This window comes from Euprymna scolopes, chromosome 30 (genome assembly GCF_053919585.1).
Source record: "Euprymna scolopes isolate OS-2025 chromosome 30, ASM5391958v1, whole genome shotgun sequence".
In the NCBI taxonomy this organism is placed as follows: Eukaryota; Metazoa; Mollusca; class Cephalopoda; order Sepiida; family Sepiolidae; genus Euprymna; species Euprymna scolopes.
This window is the reverse complement of record NC_136511.1, coordinates 38,884,876-38,911,674: the sequence shown is the minus strand read 5'-3', so window position 1 is coordinate 38,911,674 and position 26,799 is coordinate 38,884,876. Positions and strand designations below refer to the sequence as shown.

Below are 26,799 nucleotides of genomic sequence, written 5' to 3'. Positions count from 1 at the left end.
AATAAAATGAGACGAGGAATTTATAAATATGAGCAAAACATGTTTGTGTGTGTAAGCTGCGCACAAGCCGTCACCCATGCAAAATATGACAACCATACCCAGCAAAAGAGACATATTTTTTTGACAACTAAATGCAATCAATTCAAATAATGGTGACGCCAAGCTGAAGCTTTAGGTGGAATTTAAAAGAAAAAAAAATTTTTTTTTTTTTTTTTAAATCTCATATATAAAACTGATTTGGTTTTGGGAATACGCACTAGTATTGAGCCAAAAGTAATAAAGCACAGGCAAAAAAAGAAAAAAAAAAACTATAAAGAAAAAGAAAAAAAAAACAAAAGATTGAGATATTATTGGTAGTATTTAATTACATTAATATATGTAGAGAGAGACAGAGAATGTGCAAAGATTAAAAAAAAAAATATCAGAATGCTCATCACGGTGTAAAATTTAAATATATTTATTTAAAGAGGTGAAGACAAATGGTCCGTAAATGAAGGAGAACTTTCATAGGCAGATTTTACAAGCAGATACGTACAGTTAATCTTTCGCATTAGAGGTTGGAACGTTTCAAATTCTGTTATAGGTGAAAATAAACCTAGTTTGATTCATTTATTCATAATAAGGGTGATACATCAATTAGTGGTGTCGGGTAAGTGAGAACTCACCCCCATACCCTTATTGAAAAAATGAATATATATATAAAAATAAAAAATAAATTATTTCTGGTATTATAGTGAATTTGAGAGAGCAAGTTGATGCGGTGATTGCAGGTGATTAAATGACTTACTGACTAAATAGTTTTCTAACGAATGATAAAAAATATATATATTTTTTTTGTATAATTTTAAAGATTAAAAACTTCCAAGACTATATAAATAGTTTTAGCTAATATTATACAAAACCGAATGACTAGTTATATGATAAATATGATTTCAAGCACGATATACAATTTCTGCCCAACAGCAAAAGATTTTCTAATTGCTGTAATGAAACAATGCAGCTACGAAAAACTAATAATTCATGTCTATCTTTATTTGCGAATATAAAAAATATATAAATACTAGCACATCCAGATGTAGCACATGCAGCCAGAAAACTACATAATATCAAACTTGATAAGTAAAATAGTTTTGTTATTTGTTCAAGTGGATATGTAGATTGAAATTGGAATGTTGCTTCAACCCATTTAGTGGCAGGGTACCTAATTTTATTACTATTGCGTTGAAACTTTGTGTAACGACTAAACAGGAAAAGGGTTATTTATTTTATTTAAAAAGCGAAATATTGACTCTCCTATAAGACACTGGGTGTGTGCAATATATTTTAGAAATCAAGAGCCTATACATTCAAGATGAAATTTACACATTATGGGTAAAGAGCAAAACAGTTCACGCAAAGAGTTACATTGCACTTTTTGCAACAAATTATTTGCTTACTAATGTAAGATTCATTTATATAAGTGCATACATTATCAAACAAATAGAATTTTAACAAGTTTTATAAGAATTTGGAAGCGGGTTCCAACAGCTCTTGAAGAGAAGTTGATGAATTTTATCTTTTCTTCAAAATAATTATGCAGTAAGGACTATTATATATTATCTATTATATAAATCTCACCTTCTTAAATGTATGTATGTACCTATTTACAATGCCTCCCCACAGGACAGAGTTAGACACCAGGGTCGTTTTTTAACGTGGAGAAAAGGTACAAAAATAAAAAAAATTGTCTCAGTCGTGAAGGACTGCTCCTTCATCGAAAGAGAACAAGAAGTGGAAGTGCAGTATCTGAAGAACAGATACTACACTTTGAGGTATTTATTTGCTCCCCCACCGAGCAAATTAGGCACAAGGCCGATTTTTAAAGTGAGGAGTGAAGGGGAAATGGGGACCAACTCCCCGGGGAGTAGGAGAGCTGGATAGTGACAATTGGTATGAAGGGTTGCCCCTACATTGACCAAGGTCTTATATGTGAGGTTTCCTCCACATATGGCCTTTGCTTGCAGTATCTGCCGGAACAGATACTACACTTTGATCTTGACCAAAAAGCCCATGTATGTATGTATATATATATATGTGTATGTCTGGCTAAACTTTCGACAGAGGCGACGGATTTTTATGAGATCGGTATCGTTTTAAAGCTCGACCCATCGGACGACAAATATCGAAAACTTGGCCCAAAATATTAATTCCTTTACCCTCATCTAGGCACTTTTCTACAAGGAGGGATCGCTTTTTTCGACAATATTTTCGAAAGTCATCCCCTATTTTCGATTGACTAGCTTTAATTTAAAGCTTCGCCACTTTCGGTTTGGAAATAGACGCAACGGCAAAGACGTCACTTTTTTTTTTTTTCACATTCTTTTCCTCCTTCGCGGTGTAGGTTCGAGCCTGCTTGCCTATTATCACCATTTTTTTTTTTTTGGCTCAACACACATCTCCAAACACTTAGGCAGTGACAGGCACCCAGGCTAGTCTTATATATTTTTAAAAGAAATTATTTAATGTCCTATTTATGAAACAGTGGGACCAAAAAGGTTAAAAGAAAAATGAACAGAGTTGAATATGTTCAAAAGATTATATTCTAAACACTAAATAAACATAGTATAATTTCACTGTATGAATTGTTCTTTGTTTTTTTTTTTTAAATTTCATAACAAAATCAAAGAAAAATATGAACAAATAATTCACCGGGCATTTGAAACTTACAAGATTAAACAATTATATATCATCATAATCATCATCATCATACTAAAGCTGAGTTTGTTTCATGTGTGTGTGTGTATATATATATATATATATATATATATATTAATGACACAAAATACATGCTAAAATATTCCTCAGTTTTTAGATCGAGTTACATTTAAAAAAACATCTCTTTAATTGTTCTAAATTGCAGCAATTTACAATTTACTGAACTCATCTATCTTTTAGTTATATAATTCTATCATCTATGCTGATTCAACCTCTCCATAATATTTTTTACCGTCTTTGAAAATTTAAAGAGTGATTTTTTTTTTTTTTTTAAATTCAGTGTCACCATCTAATTTATTGTGAGATATATCACAGTTTATGAATTTTTCAATCAAATTAACAAATAGCAGTAGTGATTGCGGCCCAATGGATCATGAGACTCTTAATATATATACTAGAAAAAAAAAAAAAAAAAAATGTAACCCGTTGGGTCACCCATTGAAATCTGATTAAATTGTTTGAATCAGTAAAAAGAGTTTGTAAAGCCAGTCAAATATGAAAAGAAATAAAATACTAAAATTCCAAATGAGCTTCTTTTTGCTCATTACACATCTCTTTTCTTCTCCAACTACAGGTTGTTGTCTGGAGTGTTTCTATTTTTATATTTCGGAAATTAATTATCTTTGGCTATATATAACAGATTTAGTTTAACCTCTGTAAATTGGAATTTACAACAATTCATCATTCAACAAAGAATACAAGTTGAAAAGTTTAAATTTTCCTTATTCCATGGAGTTTCCAAGAATGGCCCTTACTCTCAAAGTAAAGTAGTTAGCAAACTAATATTCATAGGCAAGCTATATATAAATAACGAAATCAAGACTGCAAACAGAAATTTACAATTAAATTTATTGTTCGACAGAATACTCCAAAAACAATTTTCAAGAAATCCTTATTCTGTGGAGTTCCAAAGAATTCTATTCTTCTCTCTTCAGAGGAAAGAAAGAAATTAGCAATTTATTATTATAACCGAGCTAAGAATTTGCTGGTTATGGCATTCAATGAAACAGCATTTTATGATGGTTTATCATGAAGTGTAAAAAATATGTTTTAACTGATATGAACATACTTTTTGTACTTTTTACATTTTATGATAAACCATCATAAAGTGCTGTTTTATTGAATGCCATAACCAGCAAATTCTTAGCTCGGTTATAATAATAAATTGGCTAATTTCTTTCTTTCCTTTGAAGAGAGAAATAGCATTCTTTGAAACTCCACAGAATAAGGATTTCTTGAAAATTGTTTTTGGAGTATTCTGTCAAACAATAAATCCCCTTGAAAATTTTAATTTACAGTCTTGATTTCTTTTCATTATGATAAGCTCTACTCCCAATTGTGTTTGTATTGAGCTTTTTTTTTAATTGGGAGTACTATATAAATATTAATATTAGTTTTAATTTTTCACTTGCTTTTATTGGGTAAACTTTTCATTCCTATCGCTTTGAATGATATATATATATATATATATATATATATATATATATATATATATATATATATATATATTTATACACATAAATAAAAATGGCGAGAGACAGAGAGTGATAGATGAAGTATAAAACAAGAGCCGGGGGTCAAACGAGACGCCTTAGTAAGAGATGGGTCATTTGATGAGAATATTGCAATTTATGTCTAATCAGAACTATTATAATGCGATTTTTTCCCCCCAGACATAACTCAATCTCAAAACTAAGGAATATTTCATGTACTTTGTATGATAAGAATAGACTTTTTCACTCGTTGTCTCCACAATTTTCTATCACTTGCATCTTGATTTGCCAATCACAAGTGCCCGATGTCTTCGGCCACGAACTGTTTCTCTGTTGAACGTCCGAAGATATACTCTCATTTGTACTCACTTTTAAAGATATTTTATGATAAAATTGGCAATTTTTGGACAGCTGGGTGCCATTCCTAATCCATGTCGGAATTATATTATTAACATTGTCAAACAGCTCTAATAGAATAATAGGTGTGTGTGTGTGTGTATACATTTACTTACACAATTGTGTGTATACATTTACTTACACAATTGTGTGTATACATTTACTTACACAATTGTGTGTATACATTTACTTACACAATTGTGTGTACACATTTACTTACACAATTGTGTGTATACATTTACTTACACAACTGTGTGTATACATTTACTTACACAACTGTGTGTATACATTTACTTACACAACTGTGTGTATACATTTACTTACACAATTGTGTGTATACATTTACTTACACAATTGTGTGTATACATTTACTTACACAACTGTGTGTATACATTTACTTACACAACTGTGTGTATACATTTACTTACACAATTGTGTGCATACATTTACTTACACAATTGTGTGTATACATTTACTTACACAACTGTGTGTATACATTTACTTACACAACTGTGTGTATACATTTACTTACACAATTGTGTGTGTACATTTACTTACACAACTGTGTGTATACATTTACTTACACAATTGTGTGTATACATTTACTTACACAATTGTGTGTATACATTTACTTACACAACTGTGTGTATACATTTACTTACACAATTGTGTGTATACATTTACTTACACAATTGTGTGTATACATTTACTTACACAATTGTGTGTATACATTTACTTACACAATTGTGGTCTACTTTTCTATGACAAAGTTTCCATTTGTTTTCTCATTTACACATTTGTCTAGCACATTCGTTTCCACGTTTACTCCTTAAAATTCTTGAACTTAAAATGAGTTATGCCCCTTGCTGATTTTTAATTTTAGGTGATCATTAAAATATGTTTCATATCAGTAGTCGTCTGGGCTAAACCAAACAGTTTTAAAATTCTAACAAAGAATGTTATTTTATTACCAATGACAAATGTAAATTAGCTGGCCAGAAGCAAAGTTTGATTTAAATGCTATTTTGGTCTGACATTTTTTTATAGTACTTATTTTTTAGTAATTATTTGAAAAGGTCTCATTATTAATAATCGTTTGAGCTGGACTAAATATTAAAAAATAAATAAATTGTAGTGATGCATGTTGTTTTAATGCCAATAACATGGTACAAAATAACAAATGGAAATTGGCTAGTCACAAGCCAGGTTTGATTTGTCAACTTAAATGTTACTTTGATAAAACTTTTAAAATCTGACCGATTTTTTTTTCTTTTTTCTTAATATGAATTTTATTTTTAGGTGATTATTTACAGATGTTCCATATAAGTAATCGTCTGGGCCAGACTAAATATTTAGTGAAATTGTAATAAAAAAATGTTATTATATTGTCAATAACATGATACAACAATAACAAATGAAAATTGGCGAGTTAAAAGCAAAGTTTAATTCATCAGTTTAAATGTTATTTGGGTGTGACTTTGAGAATCTAACAAGATAACTTTATATGTTAGATTGTGTATTTCTAATTTTTAACATACACAAAAACCTTCATATACCAATATGCATTTACATATAATGGCATACATACGTACATACATTTTGTTTGTGAGGCGTATCCAAAGCAAAGAGTGTTGTCCTTAATTGGTTGATCTTTGATGTGAGCTTCGGAAGCTTGACGGGCAAATCCAGATAGTGGTTCTTTTGTCTGAGGAGGGAGTAGGTCGGCACAGTGCAACAGTGTGGTCGGGAGAAACTCGGATGTCAGGAGAATATCACACAGGGCAAGATTCAAAAAGGCAGTTCAGGGTACATTTATTTTTGCTTTGTTATAGATTTACTCTTTGATAACATAATTATATATATATATATATATATATATATATATATATATATATATATATATATATATATATATATATATAGATAAGTATCCCAACTTTCTGTATTTGTATGTATTTGTATTTTTCTTTTTGCAACCAAAATATTCATTATGGATGTATGTGTAGAACAGACACAGTTAACTGATTATATATATATATATATATATATATATATATATATATATATATATATATATATATAGATAGATAGATAGATAGATAGATAGCATTACCTGTACCTATCCAGCATTGCGCAGAATGCAACAGAGTCATTTTGTTTTTCATTTTTATTAGTTTTCTATTAATTAAATCAATACAGAAAAATAAAAAAAAACTTAGTTGTAAGGAAGACAACTATCGTATTTTTCGATTCAAAACTGGAGTTATCCCCATTTTATATTTGTTATCCTTGTTAAAAGAAGCATGAATAAAAATCTTAAATCTATTGTAAGTCTAAAAAATTCTTTTACTGATGTATGCAGAGTATGATTTGTAGGTAATTATTTAAAATGTTTCACTACTACCTAGTGTTTGGACTGGACTAAATAATTTCTTAGTAGTGAAGTGTGGTATATTGTCAATAACATGGTACAACACTAGCACATGAAAATTGGATAATCAGAAGTTTGAATTTTTTAAATCTGGCAAGATAACTTTATATGTTAGATAAAATAGGGTTGTGCAGGGAATACAAGTAATTTGATTGGAACTAATATTATAAATTGCGCTTTCATCTAACAAAATTCTTGTTGTTTTATTAATCTATTAGTGTGTCCTCGGTAAACGTTAAATTCACTATCAAAGACCCACAAACATGGAAAGCTAAATCCAAAATAGTATTTGGAGTACAGAGATGAGAGATAACAAGACAACATCAACCCTACAAACAAACTTTCGAATTTACGCAATTCTGTTTTTGTATATGTTTTTTTTTTTTTTTATTATTATTGGAATGCCATCTTGTGTTGATTCCAGAAGCAAATATAATTGCATCTTTTTTCATCTCAACCACTAGAGAAGGCGGTTGAGCTTTTCTTTATATGAAAAAAAAAAACTTTTTTTTTTTTTTTAACCTCAAACAAGGCATACTACCACTTGGAACATAAGGGGCTGCTATTTGAAATCGTATATAACAGGACACTGTGGAGAATTTAGCAGCAAGATGTTTGTTCACATTACATTTAAACTTCTGCAGGTTAGTACGGTCAACCAAAGTAGACAATAAAATCGAAAATAAATCACCTCGACATCATTAAGATACTTCACAAAGAAATCCAAAACAGTTTCTAGAAGCAACAAGATATTACATTTATCGCGAAAACTCGTCTCACTATAACCATTGTAAATAATTTTCTTTTCTGTGTACATAAAACTAAACAGAACTGACGCGAGAAAAGTTTCTTTCCAAGAACTATCTATCTGCAGAACACAATACTACAGATCTGCTTCCCTACTGATTACAACATGGTCATTTTCAAGTCCAATGTTAACAATTCTTGTTGAGCTGTCCTCTTAAATAATTAAATTTTTAACTATTGTCTCCATTCATCAAGGTGTTGTTCTCACTGTTCAATAAGTTCATTAACCCTTATTCTTGAGTGGCTTTATGGCCTTGATAATCGGTAATTCATTTTTTATAAAAAAAAAAAGGATGAAAAAGATCAAAATAACATCTTTATCTTTGGTTAGGACAAAAGACAATCAAAGCATAGAATATTACAATTAATTATTTTTTTCAAAAAATGTAAATCGAATATGTATAATTAAGTTGGTCCGCGAATATGTATAATCAAGTTGGTCCGATTTTACAAGTTAAACCTATATAGTAATGCATCTATTAAATCAATATTTGATTCCTACTAGCCAATCATTTAAAAAAAATTAAATCCGACGTCCTTCAACTTTCAATTAATTATATTTTCAAAAAATATAAATCTAATATAGAAAATGAAATTGGTCAGTTTTTACAAGTTAAACCTAAATAGCAATGCATGTACGAAATCAATATTTGATTCTAACTAGCCAATCATTTTAAAAACTACACCCAATGCCCCTCACTTCTTCTATAGACATGCACACACACACCTGTTTATCATGACTCATACACACTTCATTTTCCTGACCATTATACATTATCTAAAATGCAATACACATGCATTTTTGGTAAATTATAGTGTACCTGAGCATAGTATGCAAGGATTCCATGATTGTGGATGTTAATATTTATATAAATATATATTCATTCTGCTAGGGGAAAGCATTCTGATGTAAGAAAAAGGAATATTTCATACATACGAAACCACAGCCATAAAACAGAAACTAACTCCTAGAATATGAAAATATCTAAAGAGCCAGTAACTTTTCTCTTTTCTTTTCCAAACAACCACCAACATGCCTGAAAACGGTCAAAGGCTAATCTGACCAAAACATTGCACAAATAACACTCAAGACGAGAACAATAGTCTGATCAATACAAGTAATATGCCCGCATCTCAAAAAAAAAAATTCAGAACTTTAAAAAGGAAACGGTTTCTATATAAGGTAATATGCAAGATTGTTCCTTTAACCGGCTTGGATCCTCTACAGAAACTAATCAGCAGAATTTAATATGGTAAATGTCTCCTAAATTATAAGAACTACAGATAGCTAAGACATTGGACTTTCACAGTCATTCGTGACTGATTACTCAGAGTTTGAACTTCAAGGTTGGATTATAAAGCACTGATTGTTATTCATTCAGTTTCGTATAAGAATGTAGTGCATTTCTTTAAAATTTTATTGTCCAATTGAAACAAAGCAGTTCCAAAAAAAAAAAAAATAGTTAAATAAAATGGATGAACATTAAATATAGATAAAATATATTTTAAAAATATAAGATTAAAAAATAACAATGCTTGTACAGTATAAAGGGATTTCAAATAAATCTATTTTAGGTAAAAACATGATTACATACTTATGTGTCATGCCGAAATTAGTATCATACTGGTTAATGTTTAAGAGTTCTTAAAATTCAAGGGAAGTAACTGCAATTTATAATAGTATTTGTGTTTGTTTGTTTTTTTTCTGATTTAGACATGACATGTAAGTACGTCATTTTTTTTCTCCCCTGAAATACATTTTTTTAAATTCTATTCTACACAAACACCGGAAAATTAAACGACAAAAGGGTGCAACATATTTGTCTCAAGTAGAAAAATACCTTGTTTTAGGATTTTAATATGGAGATGTTTTCAATGTATAATTCAAGATATATATAAGTTGTGAAAATATATATGGCAATTAAACCACACAGAATTTTCCACGTTTCATCCTCATGAGGATTTGTCATGGAATTGATGGTGCAATAGCCTGATGAATCCTCACAAGGATGAAACATGGAAAATTCTGTGTAGCTTAATGGCAATATATATTTTAAGAACTTACTACCTAGCTCTACTTTCATATGGAGCATTGTCGAAGTAAATATTGAAAATATTTACATTTTATGCAGGTACATAAAATAAAATAATAATAATAATAATAATATGTGTGTGTGTGTGTGTGTGTGTGTGTGTATGCATATATGTATATTAGTTTTATTTTTGTCTATATTTTGATGTAAGGTGAGAAACGTTAGAAGTTAGAATAGAAAATAAAATGATGTTAATCCCATTCTTTCACATGAAATGAAGGAAAAAGTGTGTGGAATGAAATGAAGAAAAAAATGTGTGGAATGAAATGAAGAAAAAAAATGTGTGGAATGAAATGAAGAAAAAACGTGTTGAATGAAATGATGGGAAATGAAAAATGGAGAAATATTCATGAACAATAACAAAATGATATGAAACAGTTTTTTTTTTTTTTTTTTTTACTTACTTTAAATTATGAAAAATGGAAACAAGATGAGAACTCATTCATATTTCATCATCCGCTGTGTGCATAAATTGCGCAACACAGATTTACAAGCAGAAAAATGCATTTTTTTTTGTGTGATAACAAAAAAAGAAAAATTGTACAACATTTAAAAAAACAAGCAGACAACATGAATGCTCTTTTTTTTTTTTAGTTGTAGGAGATTTGCTAAACAATCAGCTAAGTCAGAGGAAAGGTGTTGCATGAATGAAGAAAAACTATGGAGACAAACAAAATGATGAACAGAAGACGGAGAGACAAACAGACAGACGATACTTAAGACGATACGACAGAAAGGATGACAACGTACAAATGAAGATGAAGTCTTGGGATGAGATATGAATAAAAATATGAATTCTTGAAAAAACTGTACGCATGAAATGAATGGAATGATGAAGATGAAGTTTATCTTTCACTCAAGTATTTGACATTAAAACAACTGGCGGAAGGAGAAATATAGTTGAGTACTTTACATTTTTTATGAACATTTTAAAATTCAAATTTTATGCACATACTAGCAGGCTGCTTGGCATTGCCTGGTCGTAAAATACACTTAAATATGATATCTTAATGTATGCAGATTTTGTATCTATTAACATAGAATCAAATCCCTATTGATTATTATATTGTACCCAATATATAATAGTGATTAATAAAAAATGACTTGTGTACCATCAGCTAGAACTGAACCCAGAACATATAACCTAGCAGCCTTATTTCTTAGCCTTTGAGCTATGCCCATATGCATATAAATAGTTAAAAAGTAACATTGTTTAACCTATGAGTGCAGATTTGTACCTGCAAACAGGTTGAGCAGAGTACTCCTGCCAAGGTCAACTGTCTTTGTTTTCAATTTTGACCCCTTAGAAGCAATTATTGCTGACTGAAAACTAAATCAGAAGCGTACTACTGGTCCAAATACCCTATATATCTAATTTCAACATTATAGACCAAATATTCAGAGAAGAGTTTGGTAAAGACTTTTTGCACAAAAGAATGTTCCAACTCTATTGATGAATCATCAAAAACTTGAATAATCAATGCATTTAAATGGAGAAATGCACTTAAGTTGGATGTAACTAAGCTTACTTTGAGAGGATGTATCTTAGTTATTGCAAATAACGCCCCCCCTCTCCCTAGCCGCATAGGTCTTTAACGTATCAAACTACCTACAGTCCACAGGTTAGCAGCACATTATTAACTGCTTGTCTCGCTCCTTCTCCTTTTATTTCTTATCCCTCTCTTTCTCTCTCCCTACCACTGCCTTCAAAGTGTTACCCATATTACGCCCTTCTTTTCCACCCTTTCTCCCTCTATTCCTACCAGTGTTTGGTTGAATATTTTAAACCCCGCCTTTTTTGTGCTTCTTCTAATATCTTTTTTTCCTAATCATAATAATTATTTCTGTAAAGTCTGATGAAATTATCGGATCGTTGATACGATTTGGTAACCGAAACATGTGTAACTAAGCAGATAAAACGGAAATAAATATATATTCATTTATTCTGGGGACTGTTTTGTCCATACGAGTTTATTTTGTGAGTACTCCATAACAATTAGAGCTATATTCGTACTCTCATACATAAAACACATGCTTGTGTATAACTATATATATATATATATATATATATATATATATATATATATATAGAGAGAGAGAGAGAGAGAGAGGTTCCTCTATAAGTAGAGCACTCTGGTGAAAGAAATAATGATTTCCACTTAGCAATGAGCAAAAATAATTTAAGATTTTTAATTACCATATTATCATTGTGATTTCGTCTCAACAGCAGCTAGAAAATGGTCAAATGGTTAGAAGCTCCGACTATCATCTAGTTGGTTGAGTTTCGATACAATGAAATAGTGTTTGTGGATGACGCACGTTGAAAAAAAAAAAATGCTGGTTACTATAAATGCATTCTTCTTGGAATGAAGGAATTGTGCCTGAGAAATCATTCATGAAAAAATCTTTGTTACAAGCCGACAATGGTGATATGTTGATTTATTTTAACAAAAACCAATTTTTGGCTTAGACAAAAGAATGTTTCGTTTATTGATTGTAATATTTTTTTTTTTAAAGAAATGTATATTTTGGTTCAGAATTTTAAAATGGAAAAAGTTCAACTCCATTTAGATTTATATTAGTTATATTGATCAGACTATTGCTCTCAACTTGAGTGTTATTTGTGCAATGTTTCGGTCAGATTGGCCTTCGACCATCATCAGGCATGTCGGTCGTTGTTTGGAAAAGAAAGGAGAAATGTTACTGGTCCGGTAAATATTTTTGTTGCATTATCATTATTATTATTATTAACACTCAAGATGAGAACAATAGTCCGATCAAAACATGTAATATATACAATCAGTCCGTTTCAATTTCTTGTGCGTGCAGTCATTTTTCAAATTAACTAAATAAATTCATTTGATCTACGCAGTAAATAGCTCCGTTGGATTGAAAGCGACAAAAAAATAGTTTAAGAATTAATATGAACTGCTATTTGGACAAGAATCTTTTTTAGTTCCTAATTAATCTATACTGATGATGTGTAAAGTGAATCAACTTAGCATTACGTAGAGTTTTCAGTGTGAATATCTAATGTAATTTTAGAAATTCAATAGACAAGTTGAGTTCCATTAAAGAAAAATGAATGAAATTTAAATTTAAAGGACAAAATAAAAGAGAGTAAGAAAGACACAAAGTAGCCTAATAACACTAAATAGCATAATAAATTACACTAAATAACATAATAAATAACACTAAATAGCATAATAAATTACACTAAATAGCATAATATAAATAACACTAAATAGCATAATATAAATAACACTAAATAGCATAATAAATAACACTAAATAACATAATAAATTACACTAAATAGCATAATATAAATAACACTAAATAGCATAATAAATTACACTAAATAGCATAATATAAATAACACTAAATAGCATAATAAATTACACTAAGTGACATGATAAAAAAATGTCAAGTGGGCATGTATATATATATATATATATATATATATATATATATATATATATAGGTAAGTAAAACCCTACTACAAACATCTGCTTAATTCAAGATAAAATTCCCATAATGCAGTATTATAAAGTATCATTTCATGTACGTTTTGGGAAAATTTAATTTCTACCAAGCATAATAATAATAATAATAATAATAATAGAAACAAAAAAGTGACAATAAAAACTAAAAAGATGTAGCAAATATAATTAAAACTTGGCGATCATCAGACAACACACTCGGACATTGCAGGAAGTTCAAATTTGATATGAAAGTCACATTTTTCAGGGGACAAAATTTCAATTAATGAACCGCATCATCAGGTGAGAATCAGTAAAATATGCCCCCCCCTCTCATACATACCCACAGTTGAAAAGAAAAAAAAAAAAAAAAAAAAAAAAGTGCCCCCCCCACTCTGCGATGAGAATTAACGATTCAGTAAATGAAACAATGTAATCAGTTTTGATTTTTCGAGTCAACCAAATATCAACTTCCTACAATGTTTTGTATACAAATTATATTTCAGATGTGCAGTTGCTAGTTTAACAACATATCGACCAACGTAACCTTTGACCATACTTAGGTGCATCTTTTTGAACTGAGGAACTTGTTATGAAATTCAGAACTGAACCTTTTACTTAACCCATAGGGAGTAGATTGTTCTTGTTCTATCTGCCATGGGTAAAATTGATAAATACTTTTTATTTTTCTTCTTAGTTATTTATTATCGTCAGTTCTAACTAATGGGGTTGAAAGTTCAATCATCCCTACATAAGAAAAAAAAAAATTACTAATCACTCGTACTCAATCATGGCTGATGTAACAAGAACAATCTACTCCTGTGGATTAAATAAAGGGGTCAGTTCCAAATTCCATATCAGGTCTAGAGTTCAACGTAAAGATTTAGAAGGTCGAAAAGATGCCCCTAAAAAAGTTTGGGAGTTATATCGATTGAATTGTTGTGAAGATAACAACCCAGAAGAGAATAATACACTGAATAATCCAAATTATATACATATCATATCTACAGATGCATGTGATGTACACGATCACAACATAATTAGACATGAAACTAATTGCAAATAGGATGATATCTAAGATCTTCTGTTATTGCTTGTAATATTTACAAGAATAGCTTTAAAAATGTATGTATACAAAAAAATATAAATAAACATAATATTGAGAAACAGTAGCTGAAACAGTTTTATCTCTAATATATGTCATCCAAAGAGCGACTACTACAGATTAACAACACAACGCATACAAAATGTCCCTAGATATACTACATGTACAGAACGAACCCCAATTTGCACAACAGTATTACCCTATGTTTTTTTTTTTTGAGCCAGTAAGAAAGAAATGAATTTAAATAACATTTGAACATTTATATATATAAAAAAAAAAAGGTAGCTAAAAGTGGCATTTACCTGCTTCAAGAGTTAGGTTCGAGAATAGGTCCATTTCTTTAAAAGAACCAGAAGGTGATAACTTAGAATACTCGTCGTCAGTATTATAGCCATTGTCATGATAATAATAATAATAATAATCATTAATTAACCAGCTAAAATATTAATCTCTTCTTTCTTTAAAAGATACGAATCTGATATAAAATAGCTATGGTGTTATATATTATATACTATAGATACAATCAGGTTTTAGAAGACAAATAATATGATAATGGAAACTATACAGCAAGCATCTCCATAGTAAAGGCAACACATTTGACTGGAGGTTCACTGACAAATGTTTAGAACACCATGTTGTTTTAAGTTTCCTTTAAAAAAAAAAGAAGAAAAAACAAAACAAAAAAAACAGGATTTCTACTAATCTTAGTATATTGAAAGAGATATTTACATCTGGAGTATGATTTTCTCATTCAATTGGAGATTTATTTTATTTTGACTTGTTATATTTTATGTAGATTGTAAAAAACTTTTAGGGCAATAATAATTCAATAATGTAGTTTAGTTTACCACATGGCGAGTTAGTTAAATAAACTAAGTTAAAATGTTTCTGTTAAAATATTATGTAGATCACATCTTTAGGAAGACATTTTAATTAATTCGTTGTTCTGTTTTATATTTACTAATTAATATTTACAGTTTTTACAACAAATTAATAATATTTACTAATTAATATTTACAGTTTTTACAACAAATTAATAATATTTACTAATTAATATTTACAGTTTTTACAACAAATTAATATTTACTAATTAATATTTACAGTTTTTACAACAAATTAATAATATTTACTAATTAATATTTACAGTTTTTACAACAAATTAATATTTACTAATTAATATTTACAGTTTTTACAACAAATTAATAATATTTACTAATTAATATTTACAGTTTTTATAACAGAAAATACATATTTTTATATATTTATCTTTGAACAGATTTCAAAATTTTATTCTATATATTTTCAAAACTGAGTTGAGTTAATTTTCTTCCAAACTTTTGAAAAATCAAACACTTGTCGATCGGCCTCCAGTCGTGCTACTTAACTGCACAATGAAGACCCTGCAGCACAGAACATCACGAAACTAGCCATTCACTTTTTTTTTATTCTGATGAAATAAATATTTGAACATCAAGAGTTTTAAATGTGATTTCATAAGATCACGAATGATACAAATAAGATGATCTATTTGTAAAATATTAATTGCTTTAAAATCGAAAACCTATTTGAGACTTCATGTTAAGATATTCTAGTCAATCAATCAATATATATTTTTTTTTACCATAGTATAATTTATGATTGATGGCATTTTCAAGAAGAATAAAAAAAGACAAACTATAAAGTTATCTTATTGGATTTCCAGGTTAGACCAGAATAATCTGAATCTGACAAATCGATATTTGATTCTGACTAGCGATTTTTTCCTTTTTATGTTTGCAGTATGTTCTTTATCCTTAAAATAAAAGTGTAATTAGCTTCAGTCTGCCTCTAAAAATATTTATTCTATCAAGAAAAATTATTACAACGATGACAATTTTTTTCTAAAAGATGAGATTTTTTTTAAATGTTATTTTTTTGTTTACATTAAAATAAGAATTGTCTCGTTTATATTTGAGATTTTTAGGTCATTATTAGTGATTGTTTTGACTGAAATAATCTTCTTTGTTGGAATAATTACTTTTGGAAAGAAACTGAAGCGAGCTACACATTTTATCTTTGGTAGCACAAAGAACATGCTGCACAATTGTTTTTTTTTTTTTTCCTTTTCGAATTGCTAGTCAGAATCAAATAACAATTAATCAGATCTACTGTTAGTTAGGAAAGTCTACCAAGACAACTTAATGCACACATATATATATATATATATATATATATATATATATATATAATCGTCGTTTTATCTGCTAAGTTACACATGTTTTAATTACCGAATTGTATCAACGATCCAATAATTTCATCAGACTTTACAGATTTCTGTGTAACTAAGCAGATAAAACAGTAATAAAAGAATATATATATATATATATATATATATATATATATATATGCATGCATAAGTCGTGATTGTCTTAATATTTACAGAAGAAGGCATCTCTACAAGATTGCAATGCCTAGTTGTGGGCATCGAAACTGAGAAAATAGTTTCCATTTTTCTTGCCTTTGTTGTGTCAATTCTCATTATTATGTATCAGTACATGCATTAAATTTGAAATAGGTAAAATTGAACCTTTTTTTTTTTTTAATTTCATTAAACTAGCAGCAAAATTAAAAAAACAAAGAAGAATGTTTTTTTAAAAAGCACTTCCGCTTTTTTATTTAAACAATCAATACAAATTATATATTGGCATGGGTCTTGTCTAATGATTATAAAGACCCTTATTATTCGTTTTGCTTTTGCATAAAAAATCCATTAGAGCTCAAAAGTCAGAAGTAGAACAAGTTTAGGCATTACACGTTTTAAAAACATGTAAATTTGTTTAGGAAAGAAGGCGAGAAGAGATATTAGTAATGAGAATTTAGCGACAATGATATGACAAATACAAACGATATAAATATGGTTGTGAAAATCTTTTTTTCTGGTTTTTAGAAAGTTTTCGTTATAATTTTAATATACTAAAAATAAACTTGGAGGTTTATTCTTCTTTCATTAAAGAATAAACATTTTTATTCTTTAAAACGAAAGATGTTTTTGTTTTCAAATATTTATCTAAAGAGAAAAACTGATCAAATTCTAGAAATGTAAAAATTCCGATTTTTATTTGCCATTGGTTCAGTCTTCAAAAATCTTTTTCAAAAGAAACAATCATTTTCTTGTATTTACATTTTTTACAAAATCTTTTAATCCATTGATATTTCTTATTGATATAAGCGATACTTATTGTTGTATATGCAAGTGAAACATGAACTTTGATGGCAGAGCATGAGACGAGGTTAAAGAATTATGGTTGGACTAACTCTGCGAGATAGACAAAGAAATGAAGATATCAGAAAGATGGCTTAAAATTAACAGATCCATCAACGACACTGTTCGAAAAAGAGATTTACATTGTTCGGACATGTTCCCTGGTTATCAGACTTCATCTATATAAAGAAATCATATTAAGAAGATTTTTTTGAAGAAAGATCAAGAAGATGATCACCAAAAAGATAAGGCTTAATACTGGTATGCCGCTCTTGGCAGCTGAGAGACTGACCAAAGATCGTTAAGTGGCGGAATTTTGGTTCGTTTAGCAGGTGTGGTAAAGCTCTCTGGAGTATGCATGGAAGATTGTTTTCAGACAAGAACCACAATAAAAAGTGTAAAACTTCCCTAAAATTTGATTTATAAAAAATAATTTCAATATTTTTAAAAAATTGTTATGGACGTATCATTCAGTTTTTTTTCTTTATAAAAATATCTGTTTTCATTTTTACTTTTTATTAATAAAATTTAACAACAGGCTGATACAATATGTCTTTAAGAAAGAATAAATTTTTAATACAGATACTTTAATATTTGATTTGTGAGTTTTTTTTTTTTTTTGGTGGGGGGTCACATTTAAAAAATTGATTAGATTTAGGGAAAATAATTGCTTCATTTTTTTAAAAATATGTACATAAAATGTAAGTTTTATCATTTTTAAATCGATTGCATTAGCTGTTTCTTTTTGAAATTTATTGCTGGCATTTTTACTTGATATACTTTGCATAGCTAAACTTATACGAATAAAATCATAAAATTTCAAATCAGATTTTAAATGTTTAAAAAAATTAGGTTAAAAGAATTTAAAAATAAGCCATATTTTCCTAAATATAAACATGTAGATACTTGTGTAGAAATAATATACAAAGAAATTGATACTTTTATTTATGATTTCACTCTTTCTGGCAAAAAATATTACTTTTACAGTTTATATATGTATATAAGTTGCCTTGTTAGATTTCCAGGGTAGACCAAAATAATCTGAATATGACAAATCGATATTTGATTCTGACTAGCGATTTTTTCCTTTTTATATTTGCAGCATGTTCTTTACACTAAAAAAAAAGGGGATAATTAGCTTCAGTATGTTTCTAAAAATATTTATTCTTGCAAGGAAAATTATTACAATGAAGACAATTTTTTTCTAAAAGATGAGATTTTTAAATGTTATTTTTTGTTTACATTAAAATAAGTATTACCTCCTTTATATTTTGAGCTTTTCTTTTCTTTTTTTTTAGGTCCTTATTATTGATTGTTTCCACTGTAATAATCTTCTTTGTTGGAATAATTACTTTTGGAAAGAAACTGAAGTGAGCTACACATTTTTTTTTTTTTTTTAGCACAAAAACATGCTGCACAATTGTTTTTTTTTTTTTCATTTTTGAATTGCTAGTCAGAATCAAATAACAATTAATCAGATCTATTGTTAGTTAGAAAAGTCTGCCAAGACAACTTTTATATATATATATATATATATATATATATATGCATGTAGAAGTGGTGATTGTCTTTTTTTTTTTTTTTTACAGAAGAAGGCATCTCTACAAGATTGCAATGCCTAGTTGAGGGCACCCAAAGGGCTCAGTAGCCCAGATTTATACATACATACATATATACATACATACATATATATATATATATATATATATATATATATATATATATAAGCACATGACGAATGCAATGATACATCTTTTAATTCATTACATAATAAATGTACATTCATGTATAACATACATCGCAGAAACATACGTAAACTTGTGACCTATCTACATGTCTATGGTCATGTAGCATTTAAACTATACATGTATGATAAGTTGACAAACTATAGAATGTAGGTAAATGCTCTTCTAGGTTATGGTCAAAATGATTTAATTTCCCGTCTTGTCAGCTAACGATGCTAGCATAGCTATCAGCAGTCGTAATGTTAGGTTTAGTAAGTGAGGAGGAAGAGGCCCTTCTTATCTCACTGGCTATTGTCAGCCGACTCGTTCACCGTATTCATGATTGTGTAATAGTAGCAGGAAGTAGGAGTGTTGGATCGTTCCGAATACTTGCCTGAAGAATCGGGGGTGGGAGGCAAATCAGGGAGTTTTCTACCCTGGATGCTATCTTTGGGTTCCAGGTAATTTCCGCTGCCACTGCTTTTGGAGCACAGCTTATCAGCGCTGCCAGCACACAATTCTCGATCAGAGTCCATGTCATCTGTCGCTACACTGTTGTACATGTTACCATGGGAAAGCTTACCATTGGTGCAACCACCCCGCAGGTCGCTTAGATTTATGGTCACGTGCCGGTCGCCGAGGACGACGGGTTTCTGACATGGGCGGTTGTTGTTATGTTTGCATTGCCGGTGCCGCACCACAATTATTACGGCCACGATGAACAGAATAATTATGAGGGCAGCGAGAGCACCAATGATTATTCCAACATAGCTGTCATCCATGACCTTTGGTGCTTTGTGCTGTCGACCTCCATGTGTGATGGTACCTACAAAAATACACAACATGTTAAAATAAGAAACAAAAAAGCAACAACAAACACATTATAAACAAACACAGGTGAAAAAAATAATCTCATATAATGACAAATGTTATACTAAGCTTCCGACAACCAATAGAATTTAGAAAACTATTTGAACATGATGTTTTACATTATATAGCATTATGCCTCCCTGCATTCGTCAACTAATCAGCATGCTTGCTTGCTAATTTGGTACTTTTGGGTTTTATGAATAAAATCATGCAATGGCAATCCTTGTGTATCAACACGTGTTACATGATGTTAATAAATACTGATGGAATTTTTCTTTCGCTATTAAATATTTTTATATTAATTTAAATGCTTATTAATATTAAAAATAAGATATGGGAAAATTAAAACTACTCTTTGGGAAAGAAAAAATGCAAAATAATTATGTGGTATTCTATATGACTGCAAACCACTTCATTGCACAACTGAGAAGCATGACGAGAGGCCTATGGATAAATGTTTGATTTTTAGTCTTGAATTGGAAGCCATGTTTAGTTTCAGAAGATTTTCTGATGCGTAGCTATTCTATGCAAGTCCTGGAGATGAAGAATTTTCAGTGGGCAGCTGGTCTGTACCGGTTCTGGACTTTATAGTTTTGCAGCCAAAGAGCAAAATTGATAAAATCCGATTCCTTCGTAATCACACGTGCCGTTGCACCACAATCGACAAGAAAGTTGTTACTATTTGTTAAAGCGTCATTTTTAAATTTCATGAAATTTGTAAATGTGTTTTCTTTTTGTGACCATTTGCTCAGTTTCCTCGTAACTCTTAAGTGCTATTTTGAATTGACTAAAAATCATGGGTTTTCTTTCTGAGTGTTCACGGTGGTAAATGATTTAAAATCACTCGGCAACCGTTTAAGGACCACGGAGGTTAACAGACTGCTGCTAATAACTTTGCCAGACATTTTTAATTTGCTGTTGTTTTCCCCCTTATAATATCATCTGTAATTGTCTCGGCTTCCATGCATTTTAGAGATGTCAGTTCAGTATATACAGTGATAATTTTTGGTTTTCGTTTCAATAAATAATGCCCTCTTAATATGTTCAATGCTTTGCAGCCATCATCCAAGGCTTCTCGCATTACCAGAGATAGACTTCTGTCATCTAAGCACTGTATTAATTCCACAAAGACAGTTGCATTCTTTTGAATAAAGTCAGGATCATTTCTGTTTTCAGATAGTGCTTAAATTACCTTGTGCAACTTTTGGATTCATAAATATCCTAAAAATTTCACTTGCCACAATTCAGATTTTGATTCTGATCCATCGAAGTAAAGTCTGCCGCTGGGTTCATAACCTCTGTAATTGAAAGCCATGTTTAGTTTCAGAAGATTTTCTGATGGGTAGCTGTTCTATACAAGTCCTGGAGATGAAGAATTTTCAGTGAGCAGCTGGTCTATACAGATTCTGGACTTTGGAATTTTGCAGCCAAAGAGCAAATGATCCTTCTCATGTTGACATGAAAAAATTATGTGCTGGGATACTAATTTTTATGGAGCAATTCTGGTTTCTGATTGGTTGATAGCAGGACATGAATTAATTTGATTCGTCAGTTCCTAGTAGCAGCGTTTATAAATAGATTAATCCAACTTTGAGGGAGCATAGCCCACTAAATGTCAAAAATATTTCAACATTAAGAAATTTTGGAAGAAAATTCCAATCAATTCTATTTGAAAATATATAGAACAATATTTCTGACCCATACCCAATAAGAAACTGTATTAAATAAAAGAAAAAAGTTATGTTAAATAAATTTTAAAAAAAAAAGAAGTTGCATTAAATAATAAAAAAAATGTGGATTTTATCTTTCAGCAGACATCTTAATTCTTTGTTTTGCTTGATATTTATCAGTTTTTACAAGAAAAAAATACAGATTTTTATTTATTCAACTTTTAATGCATTTTCTTATCTTCAGATATAGGTCATAATTTGATTCTACATATTTTCGAATTGGGCTTACTTAATTTCCTTACAAAAAAATCCATAAAATCAAACAATAGATCCACGGTCGTGTTTTTCAGCTGAGCCATGAAATGGTCTGTAGTAGTATAGAAATGGCAATTATAACTCGTTCAAATGTTTCCTTACGCTATGAGCGTTCTTTTATACAACGGACGATTTCATTATGCAGCATTAATGGACAAATATTTAGTTTTCAGAAACTTTTTAAGGAGATTAAATCAAGTATATTAGAAAATACATGCGTATACCATTGTGACGGATACATCAAGATAAAAAGATGTGTTAAAAGATAAATAAATGAAAAAAAAATGTTGATCATATCTTACATCAGACATTTGAATTCCCTCCTTATTTGTTTAATATTTAGCACCTTTTGCGACAATAAAATGTGTATTTTTTTAAAACTTTCAACATATATTCTTATCCTCAAGTATGTGTCATAATTTTATTCTATGTATTTTCAAATAAAGTTAACTTAATTTCCTTTCAAAATTTCTTAAAATAAAACGTTTGTCAATAACTCTCCAGATGTTTTTCTCAGCTGAAACACGGTCCGTAGTATAGAATAATTTGTACTGGAAATTCTTAAATCTACAAAAAAAAAGTTCTTCACAAAATTGTGTTAGTAATCTTTAAATTTTGTAAAAATTCTAAGCATATTTTTTTATTAACATTAAATCGTAGCAATAATGCGTTCATAACAAATGTATTTGCAAATTTAACACCAGTTCAAACTAAAGTAAAAGAGAATCAAACAGTAAAAAAAAAAAAAGAATATCAAAAAGAAAAAAAATAAACTGAGGAAAATTCTTTCTGATTCTGTGGTTCAGAAATATTATTGAATAAATAAATACCTGACCTTGGTTGACCTGGGAAGACATTGGAATCACACGTGCTGGGAAATTAGAGTGGAGGACAAATATGACAGAAAATAATTATGAATGAGTTTTTAAAAAAAAAACTCGCCATTTTCATGTTGTGAAATAAAAAAAAAAGAATATATACATACTCTTACCCCACACAAAAAAAAGAATCTATACATACCTTAAACCCACAAAAAAATAATGTATACATATCCTAACCTCTCCACAATAAAATGTATACATACCCTAACCCCACAAAAAAAATCTATACATACCCTAACCTCATAAAAAGTGACACACACACGTATGTTAAATTGTTTGATCATGTGTGTAATAACATTCAAAAAAGTTAATGCATCCCATTGATCGAGAACTAGATTAAAGAACGGTGGCTCATATAGCTTGTACGAGGGATGATGGGTGCTTTGGGGAAATACACATTTAAATTTGACGTCAGTGGAAATTGACTGAGACGAAGGCGGATGATGAGATGAGTTAAACACTCAGTAAAATGCTCTCTGAAAAGATGGCGTTCACCTGGACTAAGCCCATTCTCATGTCAAGTGGAGGCAGCAAGGATTTATTATTGCATCCTTCTGTAGCTTGGGATTAATACAAAAAAAAAAAAAAAAAAAAAAAAAAAAGAAAGAACATACGCACATAGATATGTAGTAGTAAAAAAAAAAAAAAAAAACAATCCCAGAATATGCATAAACAATATAAATATAGCATTAGTTTTACATTTTAATGGTTTTTCTTTCTTTGTGGATTATCGTTACCCCCCCCCCTCCACACACACACACACCATGATAAATTAGAAAACCTAAATAATGTGTCCATATTACAGAAGGTACAAATTCCATGAATCCAATAGTTTAGGATTTTATCAAACATATCCTTATTATTTATGCTTATGTGCATGCACTTATCTTTTTCCAAATGTTTTATTTAATATAACTCCAAATTTACGGTAGAGCAATTCTTTTATTTATTAAATATTTTGCATCTAACTTATTTTATATATATACATATATATGAACAGCGAAACTACTGTATGTGGATGACTATAATGCTCCTTATCTTGGATTGAGCATTTTGGGAAGTGATATACAAATTACCATTAGCGTATTAAGCCATGCTCCTTGTGTAAACAAATCGAGCTTACGTATTTGGACAATATCAAAAAACATTGTTAATTCACTGCCCGCATAGCAGCAGCCATATAGCACAACGGTTAGAACCTCCGACTGTCGTTTGGGTGGTCGAGTTTTGATCCTGGCTTGAGGTAGTTGTTTATCTAGCCACACTGATGAGCTGTGAAACAACGAAACAGTACTGTATGTGGATGACTATATATATATATATATATATATATATATATATATATATATATATATGTGCATATGCATATGCAGGGTGATCCAAAAAACAGGCGTAAGAAACGGGCCCAATTAGAGTGGGGGGGGGGTCCGTCCTGTATATATATATATATATATATATAGAGAGAGAGAGAGAGAGAGAGAGAGAGAGAGGGAGGGAGGGAGGGGAGTTAATTTATTTTTAATAGTGTTCTAATGATTGGTTTTTATATTGTAATTAATTCTATCTCAGGTCTACTTAAAAAGCTATTATCACTCAACATCCGTGCTGTTTTCACAAACCAAGATAAGAACAGTAATGTAACTGATCCAAATTCTCCATCTTCATCCCCAAATTTTAAACCTTGTTTGATTATCTCCCTTACATTTTTCTTTTCTTTTTATAACCGGATACAAATCCAAGGGACACAACTCTGTCAATTACTGACGTCTGTACGTAGTTTAGTAACAGATTTGGAATTATATTGGAAAAAATAAAATAAATACTTCATTTTTTCCCAATAAATAACCCCTGATCTTAAAACTGACTTTTTTTTTCTTTGATCGTTACACTATTTTTTTAAAAGATTTTATAAATCAATTTTTTGTGGTAAATGATGAGCTAACTTACCAAAGCATGGCTGCTGGGTGGAGGAGGCTCTTCTAACGTCCAAACCGAACAATAGTTTGGTGGATATTTATATTAATGGAGAAAGGTTTATGCGTTCCTCACTAGTGGAAAGTTATTATCATTTTGTTATTTGCAGTTAAAAGACGTGAGAAGAGAGTCGTGGAGGAAGTAATTTTTTTCCGCAACATCGCTTCAGGCCAGCTATGCACGGTGAAAATATTTTTTTTTTACATTTTCGAGAAAATTTAATAATTTAGTAAACTATTAAGAACCCATATCCTGGTGTTACTCGGGAAAATTGAGGAAACCAGAATTGCAATGCTCAAAGCTAAATCCATCAGAAAGACTGAAAATTATTAATGACACAAGAGAAAGAACTGTACATATTGCGTGTTATATTTTGTTTCCAGCTGAATTTTACCAAAATAACTCAAAAATTAAACGAGCCGTTGAAACTGAAGAAAACCATTTTTACCCATTTTCGCAATCAAAACACTAAGCTGGCTTGTGGTGACTACTTTCATCTCTCTTCGCGCAGATCAAGAATATCATTGCAAAAAAGGTTAGCAGGTGTTTGAAATATGAATATCTTACCTTGGGGGTTAAAATTGGGAATGTTTGGTGATGGCTTTTCTGAAACAAGTAGAGTCACACGGTTCTCACCGTTTCCATTAGCGGCTCCTCTGCCAGGCGGTAAAGTCGGCGTGTTTGTTGTTGGAGGAGGCAGTTCATCTGAATAATTACCTTCTAATTTGACTGAAATAGAAACAAAACTAACGTTGATATTAACATGTATAAATCAAAATATAATTATACCGACTCGGTGTTGTCCAGGATTGAGTAAAAGAATTTTAGTTTCTTAATTCTCATTTGTTTGCACATGTTGCAACTTAAAATTTAAAAAGCGAATTAAAATTGTGGTTCTAAGGTAGACAACTTCTAACATATTCTTCAAGTTAAAATTTGAGCTATCCTCTTTTACATTATCTGAGTTAAGCGTGTGATTGAGGAGATTTACAAATGACGTGTCATGTAAGTTTTCGGCATGGAAATGACATGATTTTTAGATTTTAGCATTGCCACATTTCAAAAATAAAAAAAAAATGAAGAAATCATTATCTCTGTTAAAAATATTAAAAAAAAGCTTAAATCTATCAGATTTGATTAGTATCTTTCACCTAATCCCTACCATAAATACCTAATATTTCTTTTAGAAAGAATTCAAACTAAAAAGATACCGGGGAAACGAATGCCAACAATAATCATCTGATTCATACAAAATGAATGAATGATGCTCGACAACATGGTGACTCAGTGGTTAATGATACGGACTGATAACTTGCGTGTGACATATATATATATATATATATATATATATATATATATATATACACACATATATAAACACACACACACACACATATAGAAAGAGAGAGAACTTGAATGCCTACTAGACACTATCCTCGAGTGTCTAAGGTCTCTCTGTACTGGGGTTTGTCAGAACAACCTGGCATGAGGATACTTTTTCCATAGAAGTAAACCCTGACCAAATATTCAAAGTCACATAGTATTCGCTGCCCAAACACGACCTCC

The 26,799-nt window shown here is 30.0% G+C and overlaps 1 protein-coding gene and 1 long non-coding RNA gene across 5 annotated transcripts in view; one reads left to right on the top strand and one right to left on the bottom strand.

Moving 5' to 3' along the window:
• Nucleotides 1–26,799, bottom strand: part of LOC145254751 (discoidin domain-containing receptor 2-like) — a 546,415-nt gene that overhangs the window by 42,306 nt on the left and 477,310 nt on the right. The window contains exons 7-9 of one of the 4 annotated variants that reach the window (XM_080113491.1): nt 25,801–25,962; nt 19,918–20,349; nt 14,861–14,896 (exon numbers count right to left, since the gene is read on the bottom strand). In XM_080113491.1, coding sequence (XP_079969617.1) covers nt 14,861–14,896; nt 19,918–20,349; nt 25,801–25,962 — 630 coding nt within the window. The remainder of the gene's footprint in view (nt 1–14,860; nt 14,897–19,917; nt 20,350–25,800; nt 25,963–26,799) is intronic. The other 3 variants (XM_080113493.1, XM_080113492.1, XM_080113494.1) reach the window with 3 other exon arrangements.
• Nucleotides 1–26,799, top strand: part of LOC145254752 (uncharacterized) — a 163,998-nt gene that overhangs the window by 5,097 nt on the left and 132,102 nt on the right. The gene's annotated exons all lie outside the window — the stretch shown is intronic.